Source organism: Daucus carota, chromosome 5 (assembly GCF_001625215.2).
Source record: "Daucus carota subsp. sativus chromosome 5, DH1 v3.0, whole genome shotgun sequence".
Taxonomy (NCBI): Eukaryota; Viridiplantae; Streptophyta; class Magnoliopsida; order Apiales; family Apiaceae; genus Daucus; species Daucus carota.
Genome location: NC_030385.2, coordinates 41,214,904 through 41,237,058, shown reverse-complemented (window position 1 = coordinate 41,237,058; position 22,155 = coordinate 41,214,904). Strand labels below are relative to the sequence as shown.

The 22,155-nt window shown below is 33.9% G+C and overlaps 2 protein-coding genes across 5 annotated transcripts; both read right to left on the bottom strand.

The window, feature by feature from the left end:
- Positions 1–255: 255 nt before the first annotated feature.
- On the bottom strand, positions 256–11,402 carry LOC108223192 (uncharacterized). 3 transcript variants are annotated; one of them, XM_017397313.2, is made up of 14 exons: positions 10,705–11,402; positions 8,597–8,683; positions 6,643–6,746; positions 6,505–6,549; positions 5,256–5,427; positions 4,826–5,146; positions 3,799–4,002; positions 3,197–3,709; positions 2,851–3,054; positions 2,220–2,408; positions 1,847–2,019; positions 1,427–1,579; positions 1,216–1,297; positions 256–1,115 (listed from the first exon to the last, which is right to left on the bottom strand). In XM_017397313.2, the coding sequence occupies exons 1-14, from the start codon at positions 11,191–11,193 to the stop codon at positions 726–728; spliced, it is 3,126 nt and encodes a 1,041-aa protein (XP_017252802.2). In that variant the 5' UTR covers positions 11,194–11,402; the 3' UTR covers positions 256–725. The 3 variants fall into 3 exon arrangements, with proteins under 3 accessions (XP_017252802.2, XP_017252803.2, XP_063949295.1); XM_017397314.2 differs by having other exon boundaries at positions 8,597–8,676; positions 10,705–10,844; XM_064093225.1 differs by lacking the exons at positions 256–1,115; positions 1,216–1,297 and having other exon boundaries at positions 1,433–1,579; positions 1,834–2,019; positions 10,705–11,334.
- A 1,809-nt stretch (positions 11,403–13,211) lies between these two features.
- LOC108223830 (kinetochore-associated protein KNL-2 homolog) lies at positions 13,212–21,769 on the bottom strand. Of its 2 annotated transcripts, none has more exons than XM_017398262.2 (10): positions 21,607–21,769; positions 21,428–21,513; positions 20,526–20,670; positions 20,132–20,228; positions 19,057–19,730; positions 17,461–17,542; positions 17,186–17,244; positions 14,943–14,985; positions 13,590–13,863; positions 13,212–13,498 (listed from the first exon to the last, which is right to left on the bottom strand). In XM_017398262.2, the coding sequence occupies exons 1-9, from the start codon at positions 21,646–21,648 to the stop codon at positions 13,628–13,630; spliced, it is 1,464 nt and encodes a 487-aa protein (XP_017253751.1). In that variant the 5' UTR covers positions 21,649–21,769; the 3' UTR covers positions 13,212–13,498; positions 13,590–13,627. The 2 variants fall into 2 exon arrangements, with proteins under 2 accessions (XP_017253751.1, XP_063950400.1); XM_064094330.1 differs by having other exon boundaries at positions 13,270–13,498; positions 19,057–19,659; positions 20,133–20,228.
- Positions 21,770–22,155: the final 386 nt, after the last annotated feature.

Sequence of the window (22,155 nt, the reverse complement as noted above, 5' to 3'; positions counted from 1 at the left end):
CCTTAATATCTAGTATCGTGGTTTGATATTTAATTTGGGACATTGTTCTCCTATCAGAGGTGCTAACCGTCAAATTGTTTCGTTGCTCCAGTTGCACCAGCGGCAATAAAACAATAACGTTTGTATGATTTACTTGTGTCAGATTTCAGATTTTTATCATATTGTAATAATTTGTTGAAATCTGACACGGGATGTAGTTGGGGACATCCTGTCATGACATCTAAAAAATCACCTAGAAAATTGAACAATCATTACTTGCTTGGCAAAGAAATCTGTAGAGAATATGTAAAAAGACCCAGATCTCGGTATGACGGTCACCAAAAGCTGCATCTATTATTCTATTATTGTGTAATATACACAGGATTGAGAATACAATTCTAAGTGTTAATTGCATCTACCAAAAAATTTGGCACTAAAAAACCTTGCAAGGAGCACCACTCAACTCTATCCTTTCTGGCCGCTTCAAAAAATGTAGTATAAGGGCTATGATAATCTAGCAAGGAACTGCCAGCTGACTCATTTTTCCCTCCATTTCCGTTCAATCAGATTATGCGTTGTATTAACCACAACTTTCAGAAACATATTGTCAGGACTCCAATCAGTATAGGTGTGTCAATGTCATCAGAAAGAATGAACAACCTGTTTATCAGTAAGAGTCAACTTGCCAAGTCATCTCGAGTGTACACAACTGTACCCGAATTGTAGGAATCAAGCTTCATTTAATCCTACCCTCCAAGAGACTTCTGCTTGTAACCATATTTCATTCTCTCTATAAGTTTCTCTTTTGTTTTTCTTTTCTTGTCCATCTTTAATCTATATCTTTCTTCCCTCTCTCTTTCATATACACCTTGCCAATAAACTTCCCCTGTTAATGGCCATAACCACATCTTGCTTGGATGGTCCCCATCATCTGCAGCCTCGGCCAGGTCTTCGTCCATGCTTTTCAATAGAGTGACATTGAAGTACTTTGCCCACATAAATGGTTTTCTTTGTTCAACAGGGTGTTGTTCTGCCAACAAACCGGTTTCTGGATTGATGTACGCCATTATCCTACCACTGTGATAAGCCCAGACATTGACCAAGATTTCCAATACACGGCAGTAGCAATGCTTTTTCTGGCAGGTAAAAAACCCATAGTAAAATGATATTAAAATATTTCGGCGTTGCTCATCATTTATATCACAACATCGGAGCTGTTACTGTTACTGGACATACCTCAACCACTGAGACCCCCAGAAAACATCGGCTGGTTTTGCTAGAAATATTGTTTGATATATCAAGTGAATCAGCAAACATCCTATAGTCCAGCGCATAATAGAAAAGTTAAAACATATAGTTCAATTAATTCCCTTTGATGCCAATATTTTAGATAGGACCAAACAGTTGCAATATATGGTAGAGCTACAGATCACTTATTTTCACATACCTGGAAAACATTACGAACTCCACAAATGAAGGGGTAGGCATAACCCAGCTGTGCAAGGCAGACCAGTACCCACCATCTTCTGGCATAGGTGGAAGGGCTTCAACATGTGATGGCAATGCATACATCCGCCGAAATGCATCATCAAAGGCAGTTCTGTATACAAAATTTAACTTAATACATACTATATATATATTGAGAATTATCACTTAGTAATATGGAAACTGGTATAGAGCATTCTTGAGAAAACTACAAACGGTTATACTTGGGAAAACTACGGAATGTAAAAAATTGCCTGCAAAATGAAGGGACTTGCCAACTTCAAAACCTAAATAGATTCAATTAATGCCAAATTTGACAATGCCTGAACTGATGTTGAAATGTATGTCATATAGCAGTATTGACTTAACTAGTAAGACTTGCCTGCAGTTTCCTCCATTTAATGCATCACACATGGACCAAAAAGTAAGCATAGCATTGCTTCCTGTAAGTCCATCATTTATGTCCATCCGTGCCCAAAAATATATGATATCTCCCTTAGGATTCATTTTTATTGTTTCTTCGAGAGCCTTTTCAGCATCAGAAGATAGGGAGGCCTGAAAATATACAGAAATAAGATTTTTCCAGATACAAGAACATGTACACACACACATACACAGATGCTCAAAACAATGAAGGCACTAAATTTTCACCAGCAAAATATTCAAGAACTTAAATTAATTAAGATTTTAAAAATTCTAAGCGAGACACTCTGTCCACTAACAGTTGTTTAGAATCAAATCAACATGAGACATACCTTCATAGCAGAGGCACGCCATGACTGATATCCAATCCAAGGCCTCCTATGAATATTATCCACACTATTGGCAATGGCAAACATGCCTCCAATCTCACAAAGAATATCCCGATAAAATGTGTCATTCAAGAGGGGAAGCCGGCTAACTGCATCCACATCATCTGATCTCGATCTTCGAGTTCTTGTGGACTGAAGAATTAAAGAAAATGAGACTCACTCTCTATATATGAGTATACACAAGCTTATAATTAACAAATACATCAATGATCAAACATAGAGCACCAGTTATATGTCCTGAGATTTTTTTTTCATAAAAATTATTAATTAAACAATTATTAGAAATAAATATAAATAATTCCCCTCCGCACTCCTTTCTGGTTCCACCACTGCTAAAGGGCAGATAGAATGAACAGAAAAGAAACGAAGATGTGCATACACATCTGTTACGAAAACTTGCAAGTTCTTATCTACAAGTACATTATCATAAACAATGCTTAAACAATAACTTCGATTCTGTAATTTCTGGCAGAGGATTAAACCAAAAAATGATAGATCTATCTAAGGTAAGCAAAGTGGTAATTACAGAAAAAGGGTGCAGATATATTATCTTTTAGTAATCAAAAGAACTCACAAGACTTAATCCACGGTACAGAGAACCATGGTGCAAAAATGGCCATGCCCCAACTCCATCGTAGATCTCATAAATGCATACAGGCTGACCAGTTCTTTCTAGCTCACCTTCATCCCTTTCATTGACCTTCACCTTTTCCGCTCTACGAACATTACGATACAGTTCATCCCATACACCATACTGTTTCTCCAATCTTTCCTCCATCTATTTACACATGAGAAGGTAAAATTATTTAGCTGGTCTGAAAACTCAGGGAGAACTGCTTCAAACAGAATACCAAAACAAATTTTTGAACACAAAGGAAAAAGGGATCCTAGCAATTTTGGCACTACACAAATTATCTTACCTCTTCCGATTCTAGTCTCTGAACTTCTTCAGAGTTCTCAATTTCTGTCAAAATATCCCAATCTAACTGACTTAGAACATCGTCACCTACAATATCAGCTTCATCAACAGAAAAATTCTTTCCAGAAAAATGTCCGGTCATTTCTTCCTCGAGGTTGAACAAAACACCAGAATTTGTCGTATAACCGCTCTTCGAGTCTAGATCTATTTTCTCGCCAGAACTTTCTTCTATTCCCTTTTGAAACATATTCCACTCCCAGGCGCCCTGTTTAAGCTGAGAAACTTGATCAGGCAGCCGAGTATCTGACGGGAAAGCAAGAACATTCTCCAAAAGCTTTGCGAATCTAATAATGCATTCTGATGCTAGCATATTCCTAGCAACCAACCTTCCAGAGGAAGCAACGGCATGAGCATACTTAGAAAGTTTCCCATTTGATATTAGAAGGGAGAAAGATGTCACTATTGCATCCGGCTTATGCTTGGCAAAAATCATTGCATGAACTCCATCATTTACCTGAAAATGTCAAGGATTTCATTCAATGAGAAAGAGCTTACATAACACATGAAGAGACCTCCTAGGCTTGCAATAGTTACTAAACTTACATATTTTTTTATGACAGGATAATCAGGTGCAACCACAGGGATTCCGAATGACATGGCTCGTGTAAGTAGCGGCGGAAAACCTTGCTCATCTTGAGAAGAACCATAGAGAACAATATCAGCCATTAATAAAAGGCCATTTACGTCATCATCTAGCCCATAGTGCCTGACGGATCCAGGACGAAGTCCCATGTGACTAGCAATGTCCTACAGCCAATCATCAGTTAAAGATGTCAATTGTTCATGACAAAATATAGATACAAGTAAAATTCCACAATCAAATCCTCATTCAATTCAAACTTCAAAGCATAAAGCCTTAATTCTATTATAACATATCAATAGTTTATATAGCCAACATTAAAATAATAACAAAGGAAACCCTTCTAACAACTAAACTATTGGCATGCAAGCTAATTATTTTCCAAAAACTAAATATCTGTTTTCGTAATATACTCAACATCCTCATTTAATCAAGTTAATAAGAAACCCTACCTAATTATCAAAAAATACATATTTATTCACAATCACAGATATAATACGGATGCTAATATGTTAACGGTTCATGAATCAAATAAGAAGATCACTTAAGTAATGATATGTGTTTTTCCATCAATGCCGTACATCTTAACAGCTTACTTTAAAGTTTAAACTTAAATATCTTACCTTCCGAATTTTGATCATAAACAGATGAAATCCAAATTATATATTTATATGTATACAGATGTTTTGACTGTATTTATAGCTAAGACTAGCTAAAATCAAGCCTTTAATCAAGTTTCCCCTGTAAGAGTCAATGTGTGTGTATTGCTAAGCATGAATCTTTTTCCCTTGTTCTGGCCACCCAATCCACAATATATCGTCACTTAAAAAGGGGGAAAAACCGTTCAAATATCAGAGTAGATTAAGTAAATGTATCTAAGAAGACATTACTCAATACTTCAATTTGCTTTCTCTAGATTACTATATTATCATCTCTCGTCTTTCTGCATGAAATTGCACAAACTGAAATCTCAAGGCGATTGCTGTATACCTGTAAAGCATCATTATATCCATCGCTGGAGTTTCCACACAAGAATATAAACTTAAATGAAACTCCGTTATCTTGAACTCTTGCATATTTTGATAGCAAAGGCCCAATAGTATGCATAGACACAGCATAATCCCATGACAGCTCTTTGTAGAAAAATGAACTTCCAACAATTAGAACCAGCATATCTTCTTCACTATATCCTTTGCCCTGGCGTAACTGAGATTTGGAGTGTGTTCTACTATAGCTTTCTGCTGCCCACACATCTACTGGTGCGCCAGGAATCACAAAGAAGTTTCCGGTATCAAGCACACTATATAACATCTGATACATAAAGTGATGAGGACTGAGAATCAAATGACTATACTAGTGTCTCACTAAACAAATCCATTTCGGGAGTGTAACAAAACCAGAGAAAATGGGTCAAATTTACCGGCAGTGAGAAGTCTGGAAACAGAACTACATCAGCTCTACTAAAGGCATTCTTCCAGTATGAAATAAGATGATCCCACCCCTTTTCCTCATACACAGAAAGCCGATTTGCCAGAGTTGCATCTTGAACTATCCATACAAGTGGCACAGAGCAAAAGGGCTCCTGCATAAGGCTGCATAAAAATAAGACTCACAAATCAAAGCATATAAATCATCATACCACACAAAAATAGCATAAAATCATGGATACCAACATTTTTTTTCCTATTCTTTCTCTTGAGAAAGGGTGGAAGCATATCATGTATAAAAGTTGCCCATGAAGGATCTAAAAGTGATCTAAAAGGAAGAAATCACAACTCCAATGGTCTTAAATAATATATTGAGGGTCTGTTTGGGAGTGCTGTTAAAAATTGCTGTGCTGTCAGAAAAAGTGCTGGTAAAATAAGTGCTGTTGTAGAAATCAGATAACTGTTTGGTAATTTTTTGATATTTACTTATTTTGAATTATAATATAAAAAAAATAATGATTTTGGTGAGGTTTTATAATGAAATTTATAACAGCATTCTGCAAAAGCTGAAAAGCAGCTTTTTCTAAAAGCATAGGAGGACCTGCTTTTTCTAACAGCAGCTTTTCAGCTAAAAGCTACTGTTCGGGAAAGCTGCTTTTAGATTTACCAAACAGTTTTTCACCTGCTTTTCAGCAAAAAGCTGCTGTTGCTGTCTGCAACAGCAACCCCAAACAGTACCTGAGCAGTTAACATGGGTAGAGGGTGGGGGGAGTAATCTCAGTAGCCGGTATGTTTGTGCAGTGCTTACTTCATTCTGACAATCTGTTAAACCACCAAATACAGACAGTTTCATATGTATCTCTTATATGACAGCCCATCTCTTCCCATTTAGAATGTCTTAGAGCTTGAACTCAGATCTAGGGCCCAAATTATTAATCTACCGTAAAATTAACTTGAAGCGTGTGTCACCAGATACCCCAACGTTAAAGCACATGCGCACTTGAACGGACCATTACTTCAAGAAAAACATTTAACTATCGTGTAAGCGTGTGGTTGACAATTACTTGGTGAAATTCCGAGGGGGCAATACTTAAATAAATATCATAATGATCTCGGGGGCATTGTGTCAACAAAGGTGGTGCACTCTTTCGTAAAATATAATTCTTAGTATGGTCTACCAGACAGAGAAGCGGAATGATAAATTCAATCTTGCAGTTTGCACATACAGTAGCCAGATCATACCTTGAAATGTTTGCTTCAAGAGAATCCACAATAATACCTTCAAACCTGCACCAACAAAACAAAGGTGAAATATAAACAGGAGATACTTGTCAATCCAGATAACCAATGATCAAGCAACACAAAACTGATCATGCATACCTTGTCCAATCAATATGGCCATAATTCTGGGGACCTAACACTAAGACTTGAATTCCAATCTTATCCCACATAGGCCGTGCTTCACCATCCTCAGTTGCGTATATCTAAATAAATGCAATTTGACATTGGCCAAAAAAAAAAACCCAATGAATCAAAATGCATAAACTACATCAGCAAGCATATTCAACTATCCACCAAACACAAAATATAAATATACGCAATCAACAAATATTACATTTAACACGGATTCTTCTGATGAAAGAACAGTTAGCTATACAATAGGATTGCTTCACACTATCAGTAACTTCATGTAACTTTTTCTGAAAACAAATACTTCCTCGTCCCATTTATTGTGACCACATTTTCTATTTCGTCTGTCCCAAAACTATCGTCCATAAGTGTTAATTATGTTCAGTATTTGAAAAAATTATAACGGTTATTAGTTTATTTAACATGATTGAACAAAAGGTGAAATCAAATTGTGGACAAAATAAGTGGGATGGAGGGAGCATTTAAATAACTTATTAAAATTTTAATGCAGCAAAGCCAGATTTTTCTCCCTGTTCAGTAAAATCAGGACCTGATTTTTCTACAGAAGATGTAAAACAAGATGTTGTTTGAATCTGAGTATCAAATAATAGCTTAAAATTATAAATTCAACATGAAAAGGCAGGAAATAGATATGGTAGCTTTAGAGTATAATGCAGCGGTACTTTCATCAACAAGATTATTTTATTATTAAAGGTGCAAAGACTGCAGCAAGCAATCACTACCTGATAATTTCACTCCTTTTTATTGCACTCATTTATAGGGACCATAAGATCCGTCTTTGTTAAGTTTAAAACTTAAAATAAAGGATAGTAATCCAAATGGATAATTTATTACCAAATCTGTTGACATACACAATTGTTTTGCCAAAAAACTGTTGTCATCGGAGAATTCAAAAGACACCAAGTTGGACGTGCGCAGATTTTTATACTATACTATACTGTTAAAGCCGAAACATTATGTTCAGTTGATTTACGGGCTTCTATTTTTAAAACTTACTAGCTTGTATTCCATGCAAAACACAAGTAAGTTTTGACATATATTTTTTTTTTTGATGATTCTTTAAATTTTATTAGAAGTAATTTGTCATTGCGTAGTTATATATTTAATTTTACTGAATGTATACTTGTATTTTTTTTTATCTTATTACAAACATATTATAAAAATATTAGAATATTAATTTTGTATACTTCTCTACTTCAGTTTTTACTTTAAAAAACATGCACAATATTAAGTTACTTTGTTCAAGCTACTCTTTTTTTGTAGTTTGAATCGAACCATGGTTATTACATTTATGAACAAAATATTAAATAATATGACAATTTTACCTGTGATGACCGACCACATTAACTGCTTTAGTCTAATTATATGTAGGTTTTTTACATTACTTTTTTTGGCAGTTGGGAGGGATTATACATTGGAAATTACATTTAATAACAATATATTAAATAATATGACAATTTTACCCTTGACGAACAACCACATTAAATGCTTTAGTCTAGTTATATATTGGATAGAATTTCATCAGATTAAGTCCATGGTAATTATAACACCTTTAAATATTATAATTTGAATATATCTCTTGGGCCTATTCACATACATTCATAAGTCTATCAATAAATTTGATACCTACGATTCTAACACAAATAGATCTAAAGATATAATTAAATATAAACAAAAAATTAAATATTAAAATATAAGTAATAAGAGAATATATATCAAAAGTCACCCATCCACCGCACAATATATAAGCTAATTTCATCAATTCACAATTATCAAAAAGTGGAGAAGGCCAATAAAATACACAAATGACGAGATATTATCTTACGAGTGCAACCAGCATATAGCTTGCAATAGGAAAAACGAGAGGACACATGTAATATAGCGGATATGACAAGAACCTCACCTTCAACATATACCCAAGTCCTTGTAAGTTCTTCAACACAGTAAACAGCATCAGCGTTGAGGAATCACTCTTCATGTGTCCTAAGATCTTACAATTAACAACACAAGGCACTATTAGTTACAGAAGTTTTATGGTCTGCAATGCACATGCATTTGTCTAATTATGTATGTAAGTATATAAACACACACACACACATCAGGGACAACAGAAAAACAAACACACAGGAGAGGAGGATGTTGACAGATTTAGCATATAGAATATTTTATCAAATGATACTATTGCAGTTCAATGACAGGGCAGACATCGATGTCATGTTGCGAATAAACTTTACATATCAATTGAAAACATAGACTCCAGGTCTCAGTTAAAAGGATTTTAAAAAAAAGTTATGATCAAATATATAGCTAAAGATTGATGTTGACATGCTGCTTTTTCATTTTCCTACTTTATTAGAACTCCCTGATCTTACTCTAGTATCAACATTTTCAGTTATGCAATAAGTTCTGCAGCTTGATACTTTACTCAATCTATTTATTTAAATTTGTTCTCAAATCCTAATTCCAAAACCATGGAGCAGAACAACATGCAAAATTGTATAGTAGATGAACATCTTGAATGAATTACTATTTGCTGCCAACCGTGATCAGATATACCTCCAAGGATTGACGTTTATTTTTGCACTTCCTATTTAGGACTAAACTTGCTTAGATATCCCCTTTTCTAGTTATACAAAAAGTTAAGTAGCTTGAAATTTTACTCAGTCCATTTCATTTCTTTTGTTCTTGATTTTGCAGCAAGATATCATACTATGAGAAAGTGATTTCAGATAATACTACAACTACCATGCAAAAAAACTGGCAGAGTTGTAAAGTAATGCACAAGTGTAAGAATGTTGAAACCTCGAAATTATCAATATTAACAAAAAAAATAAAAAATTCACATTAAAATTCTTCATTCTTCATTTGAGAATGGTGATCCACTTTTCGTGTTAGTTACTGTTCTTTTCTTACGACTTTCCCTTTATATTCCATGCCCCTGGATGACTGACTGACCAGGTCCCATTTTTCAACACCTCGATGAACAAATACCTTTTCTTTAAAACACAAAACCAATATCTCACCAATTAAGATGATGATTGAGAAAGCTAAGCTCTTGATAACAATTTGGTGCAGGACAAAATATATAAAGAAAGTAATTTTGGATGGACCAAGCGCAAATTATCCTCTATCCTTATGGAAAGCGCAAATAATATTCCAATAAATTCATCAAGGTCCTCTAATAATTGAATATTAAATCCAATATATATATATATAGGGTCCTACTCCAATAGAAACTACTAGAATAAAAACTAAATAGAAACCAATGCGATTAAGTAGAATGATGCGGGTTTTGGGACCGGGGATGGACCCCGAGATGGGCCTAGACGGGGTCTAAGTGGGGCCTAATAGGGCCGGGTCGGGTCCTAGTAGAATGATGCGGGTTTTGACTCTTATTTTACAACTAATATAAATTATTAAGTTATTTTTCAAATTTAAATTAAAAATATCTTATACCTTATAACGGATCGAATATTAACAGTCGGATTTAGATTCAGATATTTTTTCAAAACTATTATTGGATTCAGATTCATATTTTCGGATATAGGCATATCCATATTAGAATTATCGCCAGCCCAAGAAGTGGTGATCAAATTAGACAAGTCAAGACAACTTCTAAAGATGACTAAAGTCCTATTCAGCAATGTTTTTGCAAATAGTAATACAACTTTTTCCGATATGTGAAAAATTCTTTGGTAAACTTATAATTCAGCTATGCTTAACTTCTTAAAGTGCCATATAATCCCTATCCTTACTAACAGGAAGTTCACATCTAACGCAATTTACTAAAGCTTTGCAATTCCCAAATTTTCCTAACTACATTACTTTAATCCGGTCTTAATCTGCCACAATTCCAGATATATAGACTAGAAGTTTTATGACAAATCTTATTTACAGAAATTGACATGTATATAAACTCCATAACTTGAACCATAATTTAAAGAAACTCACAGGTACTATAACAAGTGATCATGCAGTATAGTGAAAAAAATCAGATAGGATTGAACTCACAATCCCAAGAGTAGGCGGCCTAACAACAACCCTAGGCTGATATCTCAACCGCTCAACTCCCCCTGCAATCTCAATCCTCTTCTGAATTCGCCAAGGAACAAACTCCAACGAACTCCCAAACTTCAAACTTCTCCTCACCGCTCTCCCTCTCTCATTCCCCTGCCCAAACACCGTCATAATCGACGTCTGCAGCATCAACGACGCCAGCGCAAATACGAACACCGCAAACAAAACAGAGCAATACAACAGAGACCGGCACCGGAACGGAAACAAGAGGAACTTCCGCAACACGGATCGCTGATGAGATCGGCGCCGATCCGGCAACGACGAAGACGGCGTCGTTTTGCGGTCGGTGACAGTATTAGCTCTGTCGGTGGAGTTCCGTTTAAAGCGGAAGCGATCGCGAATTGATCGGAACCCAAGCACGCCGGCGGCGGCATTGTCGTCGCTGGAGGAGACGATCTCGGGACTCACCGTGCTGCGAATCATGATCGGCAATAGAAGATTCTAGAAAGACAGTGCACACATTGATAAAACAGTAATTGAATCGCCGGCAGAGGCAGAGATATACACACAGAAGCTGTGTGTATAGGTGAAGAATTGTTTAATTTTTGGTTCGATTTGAATAGATAAATGAAAGATGGTTTAATGAGAGTGTTGAGAAGTGTGAGAGTAATGAATTATGGAGTGAAGCAGATGTGTGACCCACTCACTCGATTTGGCCTTTTTTACCGTACGCGTTAGAGTTATGGCTACAGAATTTGCAATGAGTGTGTGCGCGTTACTCCATTTAAAGCTTCTTGTTTTGCATTTATAGTTGTTTTGGTTTTGGAAAGTACAAATTCCAATCTTGCTCCTAAGAGTCCTAGGTGCAAAAATTGCTGGGCGGGGTCCGTTATTGGTGTATCCGTATCCAGAAATTTTTAACTAAAAACGCGTATTGGTCCTTGTTACCCCATCTGTTTTCAAATATGGGAGGATGTTTGTTTTGGTTTTAAGTTATGGGACTCGTCGATAACTCAAACTGTTTGCAGCGGAAGCGAAAATAACGAAATATGTGTAAATATCATCTTCAATAAATCACGTGATTTTATCTCCAAGAAGAATGAATTAATGACTCCAAGAAGAATGAATTAATGACTGATTGTTTCTGTATTTTGTTTGTTCGACGCGACTGTTTATGTAAGTTATGAGATTAATATTCCTTCAAAAATAAAAGTTACGGGATTAATAAGTCAGATTTAAAATTAGAAACAGTAGAAATATTTATATATTATTTTATTTTTATTTTTAAATTTATAATAACTCATAAGTCATTAATAATTTAAAATTATTCAAATTGATATTTTAACCTTTCAGTTTATCATAAGTCACATTTCTAATTTTTTGAATGCATATTACGATCGATATTTTTAAAGAAAAACTAAAATAAAAAATTAATAAAAAATTTGAAAATAATAAAATTGACAATTTTAACGATGCTATCAACGTACTTAGAATGACAAAAAAAAAAAAAAAAAAAAAATCTAATGCATATGTTTTCGAACCGGAGGTGATAATTGTTATATCATGCTATGACATTGAAGGTCGTGTTCGGCATCACCGACGGCTTAATTCCGAAAAGTAGTGGAAAACTATCGGATAAAGTATGTTTTCTTAAACATCACTTTGAACTTCAAAAGCTGCTATTACAAAAAGCAGTCCTCCAATTTTTTCAGGAAAAACTGGTTTTCAATTTCTGTAAATTTTGTTATCAAAATCATTATCATCAATACTTTCTCTACTAGCATACCAAATTACCAAATACCAATTTCAAATCACTCGCGAGCACTCGCCTAAGAGCATCTCCAACGGCGTTGACTATAATCGTTGGCTAAATTGGACCTGCAAGACATTATGTAAAATTTGCTGAACCTGTAAGACATTTTGCTTCAACGGTACTGGCTATATTGGTTGGCTATAATTTAAAAATAGTCTGTTATTAATATTTTGAATTGTTAAAATAGAGTATATCAGTTCAATATGGTAATAAATGATGTACAATCTTCCTACAGATTTTCTTACAGACCTGTAGAGGTTCGACAAATTTAGCCATCCATAGGAGGTTGGCTAAATTTATAGACAACAGGTGAGTATGGTTGGAGTTGAGTTTTTGGAGCTGTTGGCTAAATTTTTTTATTTTAAGTAAGCCAACTCATCTTTTAGCCAACGCTTTAGATGGTTGGAGATGCTCTAAAAAGGTCAAAGCATAACAATATATAAAAATAACTTATTTTATTACTTGAAAAGACACATTCTCAACCTGAATACGTTGAAAACATAACTACATCATGTGTTTTTTAATTGTGAAAAAGATAATTAAATTTGAGAAATGAATGTTGAGCTTTTTGTGGTGTTCAAAACATAGTCCTGGTAAGCTGTTTTTTTTTCAAAATTTGCTTTATGAAAAAGGAATTTAAATTTTACTTTCTTTATTTAATAACATTAGTATTTTTTTAGGAAATATATATAAATATATACTTTTTTATCTTGAAATAATGACTCCTTTCTGGAAAAAAAAGTCAGTTTGGGACTGCAACTCTAAAACTTTACAGTCAAAAGATCAACAAAGTTGCACCAAAACCACATAACAAACCCTCCTCGAGAAAAAGAAATAGTGAGTCTGCCACTTGATTCATCTTCAAAGGTTAACTAATATAGCACTAAAACATCTCCATTATCTGCACCAAACGGATCTCCAGCACTAAGTTGTGCCTCTATCTGCATATAAGATTCCAGTTCTTGCAGGTGCGTGCTTTGGCAACATAAAGCAAACAAATTAGAGTAGAGGTCACGGTAATTACAGCAGTATGTTTGTGTTAAACGTCAATCAAATATATACTTACGTCTAGATATTTGTTATCAGTTTGGGACGAATGTTAATTCATCTCCTCCTTGAACTCTTGAACTCCTTTGCAGCAGCAAGATTTTTTCTTAGCCTCCCTACAGGTCTTTTCGGTTCATGTGTCAATTTCTCCGTTGCAGCATTGGGATCTATTTTACTTTGTGGCCTCCCTACAGGTCTTTTCGGTTCACGTGTCAATTTCTCCGTTGCAGCATTAGGATGTTTTTTACTTCGTGCCCTTCCTTCAGATCTCTTTGGTTCATGTCTAACCTCAGCTGTGGATACTTACAAGTAATCATCATGCTTGCATATTACAGAACAATAGCATAGATATAGTAACTGTCTAGAAAACAAGATAGTTCTGTAAGTTTTGATATAGCAGGCATATATCTAGCATAATTATTTAACAAAGTTATGCAAATTTTGAACTCTTAGGCCATCTCCAGCAGTTGTGATCCAAAAATCCAAATTTGGATCACCAACTGATCCAAATTCTGATCCAAATTTCTGACCAACTCCAGCAGCGTGATCCAAATTACTTTTTGTATATTATATTACATGAATTTTATATTAAACTATTTAATCTTAAATTTAATTTTTAATCATTATTAACTACTCATATTATATTTAATTGATTAATTTAATTATTTTTTTTAAAATCGATCAAAGTATCTCAAAATCAAGGAAATGAAGATGAAGGTCAAGGATTTCCAAATGATATGAATAGCTACGGACAATAAATTGATTATCTCGGAGGAAACAAAAATAATCGGTTCGACTAAATCAAATTTTATATTTATCGTACTGTTTTCTAGTCATTTCCTGGTATTGTAATTTTTTTATGCATTTTATGTATTTTTTATTTTATGCATGTAATGTACTTTTTTTTTTTAATTTCAATGAAATTTTCTCTCCTATTATTCTAATTTTTTACTAAAACATTAATTTTATTAATTATTAATTATAAACTATTATCAATTAAATATTAATAATCATAAATTCATTTTAAACTCGATAAACGAAAGATATAAAAATAACAAAATCATTATTTTATAATAAAGTAAGTGATCCAAATTTGGATCAGTGAACAGTGGTGATCCAAATTTGGATCAGTACTATTCACTGATCCAAATTTGGATCACTTTTTGGATCACTGCTGGAAGAGAATTTGGGATAATCTGCCCCAAATTTGGATCTTTGGATCACTGCTGGGTTTGCCCTTGCTCTACAAACTTATAAATTTTACTAATGAAATTGTCACTGGCATGAGCTAGATGAAATTGGCTATAATGGTAAGAATGTGAAGATAAACTATGAACTACAATATACAAGTTAAATGAAATAGTTATCAAACCTGTACATGGAATGCTATCTTTGATTCCTATAACTTGATGTTCCTGCAATTCAGGAAATCAAAATCACATAAAAAAAAAAAAAAGGCTTGCCTGTTTCTGATTTGGATATGTGTTTACTAGAAAGAAAGAAAGAAAAAAGTTGTTCACTATAGATGTTACATATGTTTATCAAAAGAAACTTTATTGAAACAACTAATAGTGTCTAATACAGAGTTAGGCAACTCTTATTAATTAATTGCTCCAAAATGAACTACTTTAGGCCACAGAAAAGTTAAACGAACAAAATCATCAAACAAACATATGCCAGCTCCCAGCTACATAATCTTGTGACAACCAGTAGAAGTACGATCAGAATTCCAGAACTCAAAAATCTTATCTAACGTTCTTTTACTTCGTCAAGGTCTCGAGGTTGAGCTAAAAGAAATGACAATCTCAACGTGTAAATATTTTTTCATATAATTACATTAACTTGGACCAGGGTGGAAACAGATATAATAAAATTATATATATATATATATAGGGATAGGATCAAATAAAAACTTTTTTAAGTTACAAACTTACAAACTTTTTTTTTGAATTTTTTTTATTCTTCCAACCTGTTAATCCTTAGTTATAGAAAGTATTTATGTTCAAAATTATTGAAAAAACGTCACAATTTTAAAAATAACGCATAGATAAATCATGCATTCAACACATTTGTAACTGGGGTTCAACATTGGGTGTAGAACATTAGTTATCATTGTGTTGAATACGTTTATAGAGATGCTTAAACTATACCTCTGGGGTTTGGGTAGGGTCTAGAAATATAAATATTGGTTATATAATAGGTTTAACTTAGTTTTTACATTGAAAAATTTGTTTATGTACTTCTCCAACACAATTTTAATCGATGTTCAACAAAATATCATAAAAAATGTTGAACTCAAGTTATATATGTGTTGAACAAAAAAAGTTTGTAAGTTTGTAAGTTTGTACCAGAACCCTCCCCTATATAGGGATATATATACACACACACATATATATACATATATGTTTTTGTGTGTGTGTGTGTATACATATACTGATATACATACAAATATATATAAGGGAGATGATCAAATACAAACCAATATTAAGCTAAAAACCTAAAAACTAGTTTTAAATTGATCAAAGATCTCCTTGTACTTTTCAAAACTTACAATATGCACCCCCCTAGTTGGCACATCAATTTTCCAAAACTTACACTTTCTACCCAAATGCCACATCAGCAATGGGACCAACCCAGACGCCACGTCATCTAGCACGTCGCATTGGGGGCCCACCTAGACCAACAATCAGGCCCCGCCACGTCAGCACTGGGCCTGCTGCCCCGTCAACAGTGCCCCCCAGAAACTAAAAAGAATAAATATGAAGTCATGTAGTATTGTAGTGGAGTGTAGTTAGCAATTATGGAGGGGGTACAGTAAAATTGGGAGTGTACCCAGTGGTTTTTAGTTTGTAGGCTAATTTGGTTTGTATTGTAGTAAAACCATTTATATGTGTGTGTGTGTGTGTAGAGAGAGAGAGTAAATGGTTGATGTCAAGTTCTTTTGTGATTTTTTAAGACAATAAAGCTATGCCCTTTTTGGAAGTTTTTAAAGCGGCAGCAGCAAGTTGTGGATGACATCAAAAAACGTCAAAGCTTAAAAAATATAGGAATCTGGAATTGAAAAACATCCCACAAATTCAAATAGAAAATTTATATTCCAAGGGATAAACAATAAGCCGGCAGTAATAAGGAGGATCTCACAGTAGAGGGATGGACCAACACAAAATGGGCCGAGGAAGAAAGGAGTGAGAGGCATTTATGAAACAAAAGTAGTCAACGTTGGGGATACTAGTTTATTTTGTCATTGTTAAATGAAAAAAGAATACAAACTCTGTTGGAATTAAAAGAATCATAAGTGCTAAAGTGGACCGCAGAACCTGTAGTACACTTTATAAGAGATTAGGCACTAGAATTTTGCTAAACGTTCTGTATTACCTATTATTTTATAAATCAGACACTAGAACATTTTACAAACTTTTATATGTTAACTAAATTCCTCTAATAAGCCCGTTGCTTGCTAATGAGCTAAATAAGACTTTTTCTACTTACACCTAGACAACAGAACACTTGTCTATGGTCATCTTTGTTCTGAGCAATATATGCATACTGCAGAGCTTAAGTTGGTCTCCCGAACTAATATATAAATAGTGATGCATAAACCTAATCAGCACATACCGCGTCATATATAGCAGTTTGATTACGCCAGTATTCCAAGGTTGGAAGAAGTATTCTTCCTGCAGACACAACATTAAGCAGAAAGATAAAGGCTAGAGGAAAATTGAAGTGAAGTATTCAAACACATAGGTATTGCTGGAAAAACATATGACATATATATATATATATGCACAAAATCAGATTCCCCTATCTGTTTTATTGTCAACTTGCACTGAAATGGACTAGTAAAGAGCAGGGTGGGGAAGGAGCCAATTCTTGAACTGGAACCAACTAACCTGATCTCGACCGTTTTACACTCGACAATTCTGGTGACATAATAGATGTTTTTATATCAGCTTTAGGGGTCACCGGACTTCCCTAGATCAGCACAAGAAAGTAAAAGAGATTTAGGTAAAGCAAGCAAGAATAGCAATGAACATCAGTATATGTCACACATGGCAATAAATTTGGATAAGTTCATGAAGAACAGATGCACAACAGGTCATCGTAGAAGTTCTTCATAATCTGTAAGAAATTCAGTAAAACCCCTTGCACAAAAATGGATACTCCAGGTTATTAACTTTATATACTTATATGAACCATTTAGTAATTAGTATTATAAATTTTTGGTATCTACATACGTGTGCCTTTTATTTTTTAGTACAAGTAATTAAATGAAAATTTTATAATTTTTTAGATGTTTACTGAAAATTTTTCATAAAAGTAGTCAACTACGTCCATCAATTTGCATGAAACTGTAATGAAAATTGCACATGTCTAAGAGATGGTAATCGTAATTTATCCTTTATCCCCCAAACACTCCATGTGGACGAACATTCTAGTACTATAGAATTTAGAAACAAAGTGGAAAACATGGAAAACAATATTTTGGTATAATTAATTATCACCAATACAAAGGAAACCACAAACTGGAACCAGCACAAGTAATCAGACATTCAGGCAGTTTATCAGAGATTCAATTGGCATGTGGTTTGAATTATTATCAAGCTTAAAACCTACCACTAATCCATGCACACAGGGAAGCACACAACAGTGATTAAACAATCCATTAAAAAGACATTTCATAAACTCCAACAATACAAAATCCAAGTTGCCAATAGTTGCATTTTAAATAAACAATGATCATGTAGCTTAGCCATGCACTAGCACACCGCAGTTTATTAGCTTCAGACCTACACGTACTAGGGGTCATTTGGCAAATCTGAACTAGTTATATCTGATTGAATAATATATCTGAATCAATAAAATATCTGAATGCTGAATAATAAATATCATTTGACATATAAATTTCAATAATATCTGAATGGTTTTATTTCCAAATTTTTTCATTAATTAATTAGTTCAACTAAGAAAATTATTAAAAAAATCTTTATTAAATAAACAAATAAATAATGAAAAAATCTTTTAAGCTTCATGCAAATAAATAATAACTAATTCATAAATTGTAAAAACACTTTTTTGCACGCTATAAAGCTGCAAAATTAGCATCCATTTATATTTTTCTAAAGCTATTAATCTATTTATTATCTACCTGAATAAGTAAATAAGTTTAAACCATGCTAATTCTAGGTAGATGTACACAGCTGAATTGATAAGACAGAACTTCAAGCAGGAATGAGTCAGCATAATATGTTTCGCTCAGCTCTGTGAAAAAAGGTTGGCAAATGAGATTAATCGGTCAGTTAAGCTCATTAAGCATCATTAAGCAGTAAACAAATGGGGCCTAAGTCTTAAAAGTTCTTGTTGTCAAACTAAAATGATAGCACATACTTAAAGCATGCGTAATAGTATGGCATTAGCATTAATAATAACATATGAACATATCTTAATTTAAAAAAGACAGCAAGTTGTATATGCATAGAATAGCTTACTAAATATGTTAATTCTCTTTTGGTATTCTTTTCGCCTGTGCTTGTTTCCTTTGAAGCTGCTTTTTCTATTAAATGATTTTCCTTCTTAACAGTTGCAGTTCTCCTGCGATCTGTGTTCCTTGCACCACCTGACCTAGTACGACATTTAACAGCTTTGTCAGACATCTTTGAACTTTCCGTGAACCTTCTTGAGGCATCAGTGCAAGTCTTTTTCCCTGTTGTGCTTGCTTCTTTGCTAGCTGTATTTGCCGTCATTATGCTTTCTTTTTCAACATCCGGGGTTTTCCTCTGGTCTGTGTCCTTCGCAGCAGACCCGACAGCTTCATTATGATCCTTTAAGCCTTCTCGAATCATACATGCTATATGTTCTTCATCCAGTACTACGTTTAAATTGGCAACACTAACACTAGCTTCTTTGCTAGCTGTATTTTCCTTCATTATGCTTTCTTTTTCAACATCAAGGGTTTTCCTCTGGTCTGTGTCCTTCGCTGCATGGGCCCTGGTAAGGATCCTGACAGCTTCATTATGATCCTTTGAGCCTTCTCGAATCATACATGCTATATGGTCTTGATCCAGTGCTAAGTTTGAATTGGCAACACTGACACTAGCTTCAGTCCTGGTAAACACATTTATTTGTTCACTTGCAGAGCTGCAACCGTCCAAGCTAGCATCCTCTAAATACAATAACCAAACATGAAAAAAGAAAGGATTCTACATATCGTGAAAGATAATTTTAAACAATATATAATTCAAACAAAAGATATATGTGCACCCTCTGCAAATAATCATTAAACAGATAATATAAATAAAATTTTACCTAGTTTGAGGGATAATATTCGATAGTATATAACTCATTTAAACAAAAGGTAACTATGTTCAGCCTCCTAAATTAAAATTGACTAGTGAAAATCATCATTTACCACTAGGGACATTACTGTAAGTCTTTTCTTCAGTTGTGCCTCAAAATTTGTACAATCATCAAAATTATTTATAGGAAAAGTACATATTAATCACTCAAAACAAATTTAAAATTATTTATAATCTCCAGTTCATACTAGCGAAAATCTTCAGTTACCTCTTGAGATGTCATTCTCAGGAAAGCCTTGAGCCAAATAATGTCTAGCACACACTTCCCAGTGAGGAGGAAATCCAAAGAAAAAACACTTAAAAACCTGAAATTAAATGAAGTATACATATAGTAACATATTATTTTAAATCCACAAGGAACTTGTGTGGTGTAATTGTAAGTAGACAAACACTTTAATGGCACTTTCTCTAAATTGGTCCAACCGCACTGGATGAATATGAAAAACAGTTGGACCATAAAATCATGCGACACTACATAAATATCAAATTGCAAACAAAAGGAAGCATAATAATCAAGATCATATATATATTAGATAATACTTTTCTGCACTTCATCACTACCCAAAAGAAACACAAGGACTACTATTGAACAATCTGAATACCTCAGAAGGGAAGCCATTTTCTTCTGTGCGAGATTTATTTATAAGACCAAGGATCGTCACGTATATCCCGTCTGTGGTTTCTAGAGTGAAGACATCATGTCTCCTAAGTATTGGGGAAGAAGAGAAAACTCTCAAAGGCCGTTGACTGCAGAAAAAAATTGCATGCCCTTAAACTGGAGGTACATATTTAAACACATCTTACATTGTATAATAAGCTGAATCAAAGCTACTAACAATCTTCATATAAAGTGGGGAAGAAGAGATATTTACAACCTACACAACCAACAATTATGATTGTAAGAATAATTATATGTACTTGTCAAAAAAAGAAAGAAGATGATATGCATGCTGAAAGTTTAATTCTGATTATACAAGTACAGGACCAACTCTCACTCTTTAACAATCCCTTGTCTTACAAGAGTTTTCCAGTAAATCAGCAAATAAGAGTCGGCATAACATGCCTTACTCTACAAAACTACCCCCTCCATTTTAAATTTTAATATACTTGTCCAGTTTTAACCTTTTTGAGATCAAATTGACCCAATCTTGACCGGAATTTACATATATTACATAATTTTGGGGGGGGGGGGGGGGGGGGGGGGGGGGGGGGAATAAAAAAGGACACACAATCTACTTTAACATGTATTTTTCAGATTTTTAAAAATATATAAGAGTAATTTTACATTCGGTCGAAGTTGAGTCAATTTAACCACATAATAGCCAAAACCCAAAAGTGGACAAGTAATTTGAAACGGACACCGCAAAGAAAGGGCAAAACTGGTCTAAATACTACAAGATTTGATTCGTAGAAGCAGATTCAATCGAAACAGTGGCACAAGTAAGTGATTTGGGACTAAAATATAGTTAAAGAAACAAAGAAAATAAAGGGCTAAATGAAAAACCCTCGGGAAGTGTAGCCAGCAATCGCGAGTTTCTTGTCGTGATTCTCATCCTCAGCCCAAAATAGCCACCATTCGTGCAGATTTACCTGCGAAAAAACACCAAAGTAATCAAATTTGTGAATTAGGATGTAATAAAGAAGACAGAGAAGAGGAAAAGGCGTGGGTCTGAACAATGTTACAGTTTTGTGGAAGTGAGAATGGTTGCCACATAGAGCTGCCATCGTTACTCAGGCTTGTGTGTGTGTGTGTGTGTGTGTTTTGAGCGGGGAAGATGTTTGGTCCTTCCCCTTCCGAGTACCCCTGTATATGTTTGATGTTGGACTCTCGTTGTGTAGAAAAGGAAAGGTGCAGTCTGAATTATTAACGTTATATTAATATAACGTTAATATGAACGTTAATTTTTAAAATTAAAAGAAAATTTTTAACGTTCTGAAATTTTAATGCTATATATATTGTCCCGTTTCAAAAAAAATAAATACTATATATATATTATATACTAATCTTGTAAAAAAAAATATTTGACATTGTATTGAATATTGACTACAGAAAATGGAATGTTATTTGCAGACAGGTTGGCTACCATGATTATGATGATTACATGAATCAAGTATATTTTGTAATATACGTGTCTTAATCATATATTTCAATTTAATTATATTCTTTTTATTTTGTATTATGAATTTTTTAAAATATTATTTATCATTCAATTTATTTAATTACAATAAAAG

What these genes read in the sequence shown, in the direction of transcription:
- LOC108223192 (XM_017397313.2), bottom strand. Translation starts at nt 11,193, where the DNA reads ATGATTCGCAGCACGGTGAGTCCCGAGATCGTCTCCTCCAGCGACGAC. An exon ending in AGAGACTAGAATCGGAAGAG is followed by an intron (nt 3,055 to 3,196) that starts GTAAGATAATTT and finishes ATGTGTAAATAG; the next exon opens with ATGGAGGAAAGATTGGAGAA. An exon ending in TGTACCGTGGATTAAGTCTT is followed by an intron (nt 2,409 to 2,850) that starts GTGAGTTCTTTT and finishes TTAATTCTTCAG; the next exon opens with TCCACAAGAACTCGAAGATC.
- LOC108223830 (XM_017398262.2), bottom strand. Translation starts at nt 21,648, where the DNA reads ATGGCAGCTCTATGTGGCAACCATTCTCACTTCCACAAAACT. An exon ending in AAAATGGCTTCCCTTCTGAG is followed by an intron (nt 20,229 to 20,525) that starts GTATTCAGATTG and finishes ATTTAATTTCAG; the next exon opens with GTTTTTAAGTGTTTTTTCTT. An exon ending in TGAGAATGACATCTCAAGAG is followed by an intron (nt 19,731 to 20,131) that starts GTAACTGAAGAT and finishes TATTGTATTTAG; the next exon opens with AGGATGCTAGCTTGGACGGT.